The sequence below is a fragment of the Larus michahellis genome, chromosome 1 (genome assembly GCF_964199755.1).
Source record: "Larus michahellis chromosome 1, bLarMic1.1, whole genome shotgun sequence".
Taxonomy (NCBI): Eukaryota; Metazoa; Chordata; class Aves; order Charadriiformes; family Laridae; genus Larus; species Larus michahellis.
In genome coordinates this window covers 196,557,076-196,569,732 of record NC_133896.1, presented here as the reverse complement: position 1 = coordinate 196,569,732, position 12,657 = coordinate 196,557,076, and the positions used below count along the sequence as shown (strand labels likewise).

The 12,657-nt window shown below is 34.4% G+C and overlaps 1 protein-coding gene across 11 annotated transcripts in view; it reads left to right on the top strand.

Annotated features, from left to right (window-relative positions):
- Window positions 1-12,657, top strand: part of NBEA (neurobeachin) — a 512,894-nt gene that overhangs the window by 162,040 nt on the left and 338,197 nt on the right. For all 11 annotated transcript variants that reach the window (XM_074567614.1, XM_074567653.1, XM_074567643.1 and 8 more), the window contains exons 17-22: window positions 949-1,041; window positions 4,008-4,116; window positions 6,105-6,186; window positions 6,395-6,518; window positions 6,861-7,053; window positions 7,325-8,344. In XM_074567614.1, the coding sequence (XP_074423715.1) occupies window positions 949-1,041; window positions 4,008-4,116; window positions 6,105-6,186; window positions 6,395-6,518; window positions 6,861-7,053; window positions 7,325-8,344 (1,621 nt within the window). The remainder of the gene's footprint in view (window positions 1-948; window positions 1,042-4,007; window positions 4,117-6,104; window positions 6,187-6,394; window positions 6,519-6,860; window positions 7,054-7,324; window positions 8,345-12,657) is intronic.

Genomic DNA, 12,657 nt, shown 5'->3' with positions numbered 1-12,657 from the left:
TAAGTTATCAAAGGACTAAAGCCTCAGAGGTCATTTGATAATGGCCTAAGTCCTTTCAAAAGAGGAAGATTTTGTCTGCTAAAGTGCTGTTTAGTGGAGAAAGACTAAAAAGAATGGCTAAAAGCTGACGGTCAGCTAATTCAAATGGGAAACTAAAGTATAAATTTAAAAATTTGTTGAAGAACAGTCCAGGGAAAGGGTAATGTTTTCTGTCTCTTGGTGTCTTCAAATCAAGACTGGTTTCCTTTCTGAAGGACTGTAGAATTTGTGCTTAAACCAAACATATTAATTAAATAAGTATTAATTAAATTAGTTAAATGTTGAGGTCTTTTTAATCCCAGATTTAAAAACAGAGGATGTATTTATTTTTTTTACCTCAAATTTTGATGCAATGTGGATGCGGCTTCATAGGTCTATATGGGATTTTGTGTAACACATTTTGTGTAACATTGCCATATTTTACTTTTGACAAATGAGATTTCAATATAAACATGCTGTGATTAAATGCAGGTGCCCTATCCTGTGTAGAAAGGATGTTGAGTAGGGTTTTTAAGAATGAAAGGAGATTTTCAATAACAACCAGGTACTCCAAGAAGCTCCAGGATATGACTTTATGTGCTCCAATCTGTTTCTCTTGTCTTAAGCTACAGCTGCTCAAACTGTCTTTTATTTGATTGTTCCAAGGTAGAAGTATGCGAGAAGATTGTCACTTACTGCTATAAAAAATTGACCTGAACCAAAAGACACCATATCTCTAACCTAACGAATTCATAATCAAACTCTTAACGCTGTGCTTGGTGCTTTCAGTATATCCTTCCATTCTTTGTAAATTGCTATTTTTATAGTTTTATTTATTAAGAAATATCCTGTTCAGTGAAATACAATCTATATATGTGATGTTTAGTAATAAACTGAAAAAAACTTGTTGAATTTGTTTTTCTTTTTTAGAGTAATTTATAAATTATTGGCTTCCAAAAGTGAGAGTATATGGGTGCAAGCTTTGAAGGTCCTTGGATATTTTCTTAAACACTTGGGTCATAAGTAAGTGTAGGTTTTTTTTGTTATAGTGGTGTATTTAAGTTCACAATTCGTCTTGTCTTTTTGTCATGATTACTGTATATTCTTTGACAGTCTTTAGAAATTGCTCAAAATTTTTAGGTTTTCTGATTAATGCACCTTTATGCATTGGGACAAAATGAATTTTCCAGTTAACTTGTTACTAGTATGATGTTTGAAAAGATACAGTTATTGTCTGCCAAATATATGATATGCCAAAACTCAAGTCTTAAAACGACTGAAAAACATTTTCCAAAACTACATTTTATAAATGTATATTGTATGTTGAGCTAAGGATAATAGGAAACATATGAGTGTCATCAAAAATTTGTTGCTGGAATTTTCAGTGTCACTGCAATAAAAGTTTCAGGGCAGTACTTTTAAAAATAGCTTTAAAATGATGGGAAAAATGAAATAGAAGAATATGTTATTCACGTGGGAAAGTTTTGGAAGGAAAAGCAAACAGACTAAATAAATGAGCATAAATAAAGGAGGCAAGGACATACGTCTATGCAAGAAATATTCACATTTTAAAAGAACTGGTGTCACGAAATAGACATACCTAGTCTCATCTTCCATATTTAGGTGTTAAGAAAGAATTAAAAAGCACGTAGTGTTGTGTAACCTGCTGCTGCCCACTTTCCCCCTTCTGTGTGTGATGCTTAACTGTCTGCCGCGGTTAGCCCACAACAATATTCCTGTGGGAGACTGTGCAGTATAAAAATTAACCATGTGCCTCACAAGAGACTTCATCATGTAAAACCTCCTTAGAAGGGAAAGGAGCTGGGAGTCCAGCCATAGTGCGGTAATGCTAGGCATGCTTTTCTCAGTAAGATCAATAAAGTATGACTGCATAATTGAGAGACAGTTAGCTGAGAATATGCTCCCAAATGGCATTTTTCTTTCAGGATCCAGCAAGCCAAATAGTATTCTGGGAATTAATAAAGCAAATTGATAGTCCACTCAAGAATCTCCAAGGACTTTTCAAATGTTACTTATTAAAAATCATTCACATTGATAGGAACTGGATTAAGTAAAATACACCAGGTGAAGGTTTGACTTGTGCAGAAGCCTCGTTGTGTCCAAATTAAATACATTTGTTTAAAATATTTATTGCTTATCCAGTAAATAAAGAAGCAAACTCTGTAAGTGCAACATTAGAGAAAAAGAAAAGTGAGATTTTTTGGAAGCTGAAATTTAATTTCCTGGTCCTTAGCATGTACTTGTAATTATGGATGTGTCAGTGTAGTTTCCATTGTTCAGTGGAAGTACTTAGTACAAAGCTAAATAACTTTATTTTTCATATAATATGCATGATTTTGTAAATTTGTAGTCAACTACAGGAAATTCTAAGCAATTATAAAATTATAAACTACATAAACTTATAAAGCACTTAAATTTCTGTTTCACAGTACAAGGAACAGGCATTGTATTTTAATATATTAAAGCAGAATTGCATAGAGATGTTATTACGTGATTTATGAAATCCGAACCAATACGACATTAATAACAAATGTGTAGGTACAAAGCCAGTTACCACTGCTGTAGTTCATATATATTCATTGCGGATTAAGCTACAGAGTGGACGTAATTGATTCTTAGAAGTGACTAGTAATGTGTTAGATGAGAGCCTGAGTAACTTGATTTTTCTTTGTGATCTGTGATGACCTTGTCTAACCTTAACAGTTGGCAAAATCACAGAATCATAGAATTGTCTAGGTTGGAAAGGACCTTTTAGATCATTGAGTCCAGCCATTAACCTGCTATTCTTTTCCTTCTCTACCATCTTTAATTCTTTCTACTCCACCACCGAAATCATAGTCTGTTATTTACTTTTGGTTTTTATCTCCACATTTAAACCTTCTGCACATTTTCACTTCCATGTGCTACATCATAGCTTGAAAGGTTGAATACCTATAGTTTCTCTCATAAGTAACTCATTAACTCTCTTCTATGCACTGAAGAGTACACACTGTTATAGGTTGTTGCCACTCTCTTGTGGTTCATTGAAAATTATAATGTATTCATTTCAAAATGAATCTATGTAATTTAAACCTGTGTTATCATTAGTAATGATGAAAAGGGAGTTTCTTAGCTTTAGAATACATAAAATTTTACAGAAACTTTATTGTATTTTATCTTATTTCGTATTTTCTGCTGCTTTAATATAGATTATTAATTATTTTCCATAATATTTCATAGTCATTACAGTACTAGATAAATTTAATGATGCAATTTATGAGAAGTACTCTGTTTATTTATGATGTTATATCCAATTTTGAGAGAGTAGTATTTTGGGACAGATAGAATTCCCTGATGTGAGCTGCTTTCTTATCCTCTTAAGATTTGAGTAAGTTTTGATCCTAGCTATAAAATTCACTTCAGTCACTTGGAATTGCATAACTTTTCAGGATTTTATGTACTTTACATTGTAATGCATGTTTTTCCAAGACTTAATTAGTTTGGCTGCGTGAGAGAATGCTATATAAGGTGAATGGCAGTACTGATAAATCTGTATGTGTTAGTGTTTATGTTGGAAGATCTGAGGTTGGATTGCCCTGAGTCCTTGAGAGAGCGACAAAAGATATGTTCTGCAGTGATCACATTTTAGCCGGCCTGTGAACATAGTGAACTCTCTCAGCCTGAGTAAGATAGAAAGGGATTCCTTTGTCTTTTTCTACTGTGAAAATAATGGAGGGTGAGAATGATGTGTCATTTGTTTTATACAAAAGCCCATCCCAACCTTTGTGTGTTACTACAATTGCGTTCGTATTGGGAAAGAACTTAAATGATGTTAAATTCATAATATTTACAGAATAATATGTTTTAGAACTTTTTAGTACAACATCAAAATGTTGGGCTTCTGGGTTTGGGTTGGGGTTTTTTTTTGCATTTACTTAAAATGTTTAACATGCTTGGCATTTTCCTAATATTTTTATTTTCTCTTCCAGGCGAAAGGTTGAAATTATGCATACTCACAGTCTTTTCACGCTCCTTGGAGAAAGGTTGATGCTGCATACAAATACGGTGACCGTTACAACATACAACACACTTTATGAGGTACAAATTATGAAACACAGAGGTTGTCATCTCTGTTGTAAGAATTAGGACTTAACTATATTGTGACTCTGTGCTTTACAATATCCTGATTCTCAAGACTTATGTTAAAATTTTAGATAGAAATTTTAAGAAAGGATTTCTTGGTTCCAAATGTATTTTGCCATGCTTTGGATATTTTTATTAACAATGTCATAATTTTTACATAATCTCTATAAAACTTTCCACTTACAAAGGGTGATGGAAAAGATCCTGCTATTTAAGATGTCCATCAGTTTACACAAAAAAAATAAATTACTGCAGACCTGCAATTGCTGTTACTCCTCCATTGCAATGGAAAGTGTTGGAGCCAGGAAGATTTTTTCCTTCTTCTTTTTCTTTTTTGAGCCATTCCTTTCACATTTACAAAATTTTGAAAAGTGCTGGTTTTCTTTTTTAACTAGTAACGCTGATAGTAATGCCAAAAAGATAACTGAACACAGCCTACTTTATGTAACAGATACTGCTTGAGGTGAATACGACCTCAAAGCATTCAACTGTTCTACCAGTCTCTTGCAGAAACTTCAGTTGTGATGATGAGCAATTTTGTTAAATCAAAATGTTGTCAACATCAAGTTGGTTGAAACCCATGTCCTAATGCCTGCAGATGCATAAAGATCACGTCCAATCTTTAATTAATTTTACAATGGTGACTTAGAATGGAATCTTTTGTAGTTTCAGAGGATCTTATGCACTAGAAAGATATTTTTGAATTATGCTATTATTTTTTTTTCAGTCACAAATAGGTGTTATGGCTAGATACTCAGGACTGATTCCAGAAAAAACGTGGAAGACTAAAGGAGTGCTTGACATTTAGGGTTCTGAGTCTGAATGTGGATATAGAAAACTGTGATGTGTAAATCTGTAAATTCTCCTGTGATTGTAAAAAATTAATCTTCATCTATTTACCAATGACTTACTCAGATGTTAAGTTCCTTTTTGTTGAACGCCTCTAAGTTTACCCTGTGTGGTTTGACCACCTGGGTCTCACAGTCTAGATGTCACTGCATTCAGATTTCTGAGAGCTTCTGTCATTGATATTCTCAGAAAATAAATAACTCAGTGACAAAATTAAAATCCTCATGAAATCTGGCATCAACAGACATTCACATTTGAAAAAATAGCCAGAGGAAGAGAAAAAGGAATTAAGTGTCAAAAGTACAAAAGATTTGCCAAGGAGCTAATGCAGATATTTTCCATGATCCCTTGTAAAAAGCAAAGGCATATTTGCATTCTATTTTAAATACCAGTATGTAAAGACCCATTCGAAGATACTGTCTTTAGAACTGCCATTACTTTTATTATTGATTAATGAATGAGATAAAGTTCTGCTTTAAAATAAATAATAATTACTAGTGAAATTTCTGTTTTGAAATACATTTGCTTGAATATACTTATTGAGAATCCCATGGTAATATCACTAAATTTTTATTTGTTCTTAAAGTTGCGTGTATAGAACCTGTCTGTGGTGTTACAATAGAGGTTAATTAGTTTGTCAAGTACAGTTCATGAAACAGGAGAATGCTCTGTCTTGCTCATTATGTGAAGCCCCAGGATTATTCCTATGGAGTGCTGTCTGTGACTGTTCCTCTTTCCTAGCTGGAGAAAACCAAACCCACTTTTAACAAATACTGGGCTTGGTTATGAATATACAGTATGAGAATAACTTTTGATGTACAGTGCTCATGAAAGAATTTTTGATCTGTGAATGTATAACACATAGCTAACTAAAAAGTTACTTAACGAGCAACTGTACATCCATGAAAATCTTGATCCTTGCATAGAGGAATTGCTTGTTTACATTCTTCAAGAATAAAAATATTTTGCGAAAATGTTTTATATGAAGTTACAGTGTGGCCACGGTAAATGTTCTTAAGAAATTTAAAAATAAACAAAGAAATGCTGGAGTGTTTCATTAAAAATGGTAAAAGGAACGTAATATTCTGTTTTAGATTTTGACAGAACAAGTATGCACTCAAGTTGTTCATAAACCGCATCCAGAGCCAGATTCTACAGTGAAAATTCAGAATCCAAGTAAGGACAATATATTATGTTTATATGATAAATGTATTGCCTAGAGGTTGTGGAGTTTTTGAAACAATATGGTTCAGGAAGCGAGAAAATTCATATACATATTCAAATACATATGAGTTTCAGTACATTAGTTGCTGTCAGCAACTATTTTTTTTTTGTTTTTAAATGTTGTTAAAATGTGTTACGTAACTAATTTATTCTTTCAAAGTGATTCTTAAGGTGGTGGCAACGCTGTTAAAAAACTCCACGCCAAGTGCAGAGCTGATGGAAGTTCGACGTTTGTTCTTATCTGATATGATAAAACTCTTTAGTAATAGCCGTGAAAACAGAAGGTATGTCACTACCAATAGTATTTTCTTGTCCTTTACTTGTGGGTAATAGCAATCTGTTGTACTTTGTGTAGAGTTTTATACTGTATATTAAATGGAATATATCAAAAAAAAATGGAATAGGTCTGTGGTAACTTTTCTTAGTTCAGCAACTAATATTGGGTTCTTCTGTTTTGAATAAACTTTCATTTTTTATTCATCCTGAATTAATTTTAAGTTTCTTCCTACCATTGGATTGATGTTCAGAGGAGATGTAGCATATTATTTTCCTCCTTTTCTAAACATCATATGTTAAAATAAAGAAGCTTTGTTTGGATATATTTTGACCTAATTATTTCACTTTAGATGTTTACTTCAGTGTTCAGTGTGGCAGGACTGGATGTTTTCTCTGGGATACATTAACCCTAAGAACTCTGAAGAGCAGAAAATCACAGAGATGGTTTACAACATTTTCCGTATTCTCTTGTACCATGCAATAAAATATGAATGGGGAGGCTGGAGAGTGTGGGTGGATACTCTTTCTATAGCTCATTCCAAGGTAAGAAATGTCTCGTGGATGTTTTTTTAACACTGGTAACTCCCCCAAAGGGACTAGCAATATAGTAAGATAAGATGTAAAGTGATTTAGTGCCATCTGGTGGCTATCTCCATACATGTCAAGGTGGCTTTTTTTTTGGTCATCGTTGTAGGTCATTTGCTGTGAAACAATTTGTAAGCTGTATGTAATATGTTGTTAAGATTCTTTTTAGTTTTTCTCCAAGCTCATGTAGCATATATTCATCTACATAATCTGTTCGTTTCTTTTTAAGGTCACATATGAGGCTCACAAAGAGTATCTAGCAAAAATGTATGAAGAGTATCAAAGGCAAGAGGAAGAAAACATAAAAAAGGGGAAGAAGGGGAACGTGAGCACTATCTCAGGTCTTTCCTCTCAGACAACGGGAGCAAAAGGTGGAATGGAAATCCGAGAGATAGAAGACCTTTCACAAAGCCAAAGTCCAGAAAGTGAAACAGATTACCCTGTCAGTACTGATACAAGGGACTTGCTCATGGCTACAAAGGTGTCAGATGATGTGCTTGGAAGTGCTGAGAGACCAGGAGGAGGAGTGCATGTGGAAGTTCATGACCTTTTAGTTGATATAAAAGCTGAAAAGGTAGAAGCTACTGAAGTAAAACTCGATGATATGGATTTATCACCAGAGACACTGGTAACTGGAGAAAATGGTGCACTTGTGGAAGTTGAATCTCTTCTAGATAATGTATATAGCGCTGCTGTTGAGAAGCTGCAAAACAATGTTCATGGAAGTGTGGGTATTATTAAGAAGAATGAGGAAAAAGATAATGGTCCATTAATAACCCTGGCTGATGAGAAAGATGAACCTTCTACTAACAGTACCTCATTTCTCTTTGATAAAATACCTAGTCAAGAAGAGAAACTTCTACCTGAACTTTCAAGTAATCATATTTCTATTCCAAATGTGCAAGAGACACAGATGCATCTTGGTGTAAACGATGATTTGGGATTGCTTGCGCATATGACAGGTAGCGTAGATATAACATGTGCTTCAAGTATAATAGAGGACAAGGAGTTCAAGATTCACACAACTTCCGATGGAATGAGTAGCATTTCGGAGAGGGAGTTGGCTTCGTCATCTAAAGGATTAGAATATGCTGAAATGACTGCCACCACTCTTGAGACAGAGTCTTCTGGTAGCAAAACTGTACCTAGTGTTGATGCAGGAAGTATAATATCAGATACAGAAAGATCTGATGATGGTAAGGAAGCAGGAAAGGAGATACGGAAGATCCAGACAACTACAACAACCCAGGTAAGTTTCAAGTACTGTAGCCACATATGTGTCTGATGTAATTGCTGTTTGTTGCTGCTGGATAAATTAATAGTATGAGATCTGAGAGATGTTTGAAGTATATTTCTGTAATTATGTGAAGAAAAGTTTCCATCCTCCAAGCCTATTTGCTTTGAAAATGCCATAACATATGTAAGGGCTGGGAAGTTTTTCATGTCTGTATAGGAAATATATATTGCAATTGTGGATGCTTTAGTTTAAAAAAACTTAGCTAAGAGAAACTTTCATCCATTTTCCTTAGTTCTTGTGGGGAGATTAACTGATACTCTTAGAATTCTGCTTTAGACTTTCTTGTTAGTATGTGTTAAGATTAGAAATATCTATATTTTACTATGAAATACACACTGAAGTATTCCTTACTCTTGCTTAACCTTTCTCAGAGGGTAGTCTTACAGCACTTTAGTACACTGTCTTCCCATATAGGAATGCTGGTATAAATAATCTCCATATTTGATCCTAACACAAGAAAAGGAATAGTTTAGAGATAATAGAAGAAAAACTGCAACTTGATTTCCAGACCAGAGACGATTAATAAAAGTAGTATCTACTTTCTCTTTTGAGATCCTTTCTTCTCTAGGTCTCCCTCTGAAAAATTCTGAAAAATTAGTGTTTTGGGGAGAGCCATAGCATTCTGAAAATGGGAAGGACAAGACGGAAGTCTGTTCTTTGAAAGAATTTGGACTCTGTGTACACAGCAAAATACAGGATCACTTTGAACTTTTAAAGGAGAGAATTAATTTCCTCACTGCATTGTTCAGAGACTGTAGCAAGTAATCAAAGATTGTTTTTAGGATGATATCAGGTGAAAGAATTGACTACCTTCAAGATTTTACTGGCTGAGTATATGTCCAGTATGTACACCAGTATTTATCTTCCAGGATTTCAAAGTCAAGCAGACTTCCTGAAACTATGGAAGAAGAGCCAAACAAAAATTGCAAAAATTGCTCTGCCCGGTACTGTGTAGTGTGTACCAAATCACCAGAAGAAAGAGTTTCAGAGGTAGACTCCAGTACACTCAACATACATGTCATCTGTTAAATTAACACAGATCAGCCTATCCACTTTGTTCTTCAGGAAGACAATACTTTCAGAAAAACTCCAGTAAATGGACATTTTAATTTATTTAAACAATCTCTGGTTTCCAAAATGGAATACTTTCCCTTTTAAAAAAAAATTGGAAAAAACCCTGTTACTCAGACCAGTGGGTTCTGATATCATAGAATCACAGAATGGTTTGGGTTGGAAAGGACGTTAAAGATCATCTAGTTCCAACCCCCCTGCCATGGGCAGGGACACCTCCCACTAGACCAGGTTGCTCAGAGCCCCATCCAGCCTGGCCTTAAAACCTTCCAGGGATGGGGCTTCCACCACCTCTCTGGGCAACCTGTTCCAGTGCCTCACCACCCTCATGGTGAAGAACTTCTTCCTAACGTCCAGTCTGAATCGTCCCATCTCTAGCTTTAATCCATTCCCTCTAGTCCTACCATTACCTGAAAGAATACCATCTTCTAACTCTCTCTTGTACGGTAAGAACCTCTGTTTTAAAGAGAAAAGCAGATGGAGCTCTTGCATTCCCTAGACAGGTATTACAAGAAAACTTTGAGGTTCTCTTGTAATTATTTTTTCAGAACTATGAAAATCCTCATAACATCAGTGACAGACTGTCAAGCATCATGTCAGGATCCTTATATTTAAAAGCATTCCGTGGAATAAAGAACAAGCCCTGAAAGTTCTCAATATGAATAATGTATCTATTAATATCAGTTCCCAAATTCCTTAAGTCTTAAAATTAAGACTATTAATACCATGGAAACGGATAAATGGGAATGAATGGACAATAGCAAGAAAAAGGAGCAGTCAGTTTTTATTTTGAAATATGGACTTTTGTTTATAGAGTAAAAGATAAGTGAAGTGCTAGCGTTCATTTGCTAGTTACATATATGCACCCATAAACGCAGTAAGTTTGTAAGATGAATCTTTAATGAAAAATAATCTGAAAATCATGTTTCCTTGTTTAATTTCACCTGTAACAGTTGAATCATAAAAATGTAAATTCCTTAAGCCTATAATTATTTTTTAGTATTAAAATGATACATAAATCTTAATGAACTTTTATCAGATCATTGTAAGGTATGAGAAACAAAATGTTTTCCAAAAGTTTTACCCTTAGCTATCACAAAACTCCTAACACATCATTTGGATCTGCAAATTATCTACCAACTGTATACTCTTCAAGCCTTTGACTCTACAAATTATTTAACTCCCTTGCTTCTCCATATACTAAATTACAGTTATTTCTGGCTAAAATCAATGATAAACTACAATGAATTGATTCAAGTCTGTAGCCATTAAGATTTCTTTTAAATAATTTTTTTAAAAACAATTATCAACTGTGTAACTGCCAGAATTGTTATTATCTTCTAATCTCTTCCATGGGTGTTTTGAAATACCCTGTGACCTGTAAACTGTCCATAGTTAAATCTTTTCTGTTTAAATGAAGTTAACCTTAACAAAAAAAGATGAAAATATGTATTGAATAAAACGAAAATCAAGCATTATTGTTTTCATGAGTAAAGAGCAATGTTAATTTTAACATGCCTACAGCAGAGCTGGAGGTTGGAGGTTTGATTGCGGTATGTGTGGGAGCTGCCACATCAGATTTGATCTCTTTGAGACCACTGAAGATTACTTAAAGACTGGCCAGCTAAGTGTAGATAGGTGGGTTTCATGGTGGTTTATGCTATGCACATCAAAGTCCATTCTTGCAAATACAGTATTATTGGCTAGATAAAAGCTATCCTGTTATGGTACAGTCATGATACCATTACTGCTGCTGACACGACAACTACCTGTTGTTGTACTCAGAAGAGAACAAGTGGTATCTGAATGGAGTTGCTAACCTCAAATTCTCTAAAAACAGATCTACGATTAACTGCCTCGCCTTATCAGAAAGATGTAAGCTGTCAGTTGTTCAAATGGACTGAAAGGAAGGAACAAATTGCATGACAAAGTAGAGATGGGAACTCCTGCTTATTTCTAAGAAGAGTTAATGCCTTTATCAATAGTAGATCAAATATTGAAGAATATAAAACTAACTCTCTCCTATGGTCCTAACTAGGAACGACTGAAAATGGAACTGAAAGCACTATCCATAAGATCCACGCAAAAAATTCAAATCTTAGATAAGTCTAAGAAAAAAGTAGAGAATCATTTAAAGATAGTTTTAAGAAAAACATAGGAAATGAAAATAACAGTACCAATTCTGATCTCAATAGGTCAAACTGAATGAAGGAAACCTGCCCTGCTCTCAAAATGCTGGTACAGAAGATCAAAATCAGACTAAAGATCTATGAATCTTTCCAGCTCAACTCCAATGCCATTTCCATTTTTACATTGCTAGCACAAATATTTTGTAAATTTTTTGTGCTTTTTAATGTCCATATTTAAAACAGCATGCTGAGATCAGGAAACTAATATGTGAGCAAATCAAGTATATTTTCTATTTTGCCAGTTTGAAGCTAATCTGAAGCAACTTTAAAATAATTTCAAGGGTCAGAATTTGTATTTCATCTTTTCAGAGATGTTGCACATTATAACTAATTCCATTATTATGAAGATTTTCCTCAAATTTAGTCAAAATGCTTGTTCTTTACTACTTTTTCCTTCACAGTGTTCTACATTATATCCTCTATGTGTATCTTTTACTTTTCTCTTTAACCACCAAGTGGAAACAGTCATTACTCCATAGGTAGTGAAAGGGAGTGAAATTCACATCCACCACCTGTTGGGAGAATCTAAAGAATGTCCTGAGGTTCCATAAAACTGTTAACCAATTAAAGTATAACAAAATTGGCAAAATGAGATTTGGGAGACTAGGCTTAATTCGTTAATGATCCTCCTAAAAGGACTAGATAAATAAATTGGTTTTGGAAAATGAGGAGCTGTCTAAAAGTACCTTGATTCCTTGAAGCCATCACTGTCTAGTTTGTCCAGTTTTGAGGCAAATATTCAAAGAAAATTGTGTTATCAGCACAAAAGAGTAGTTGTTTCCTATAAACAAAGTCTTGTCACTGCTGACCTCGCATGTGCTGCACTTGGTCTTTTTTATAATACTTCAAGTGAAGAACCTGAGTGTAAAACACTGGTGAGTAGCTGAGAAGGTGGCCAGTTGTAGCTTCTCAATGCTGATTGTTTTCAATTGGAGCCACTCCCTTACTGAAGGATACTGCCTGCCTTGGAATATCAGTATCTCCTGTAGTTTGTGCTTGAGTCCA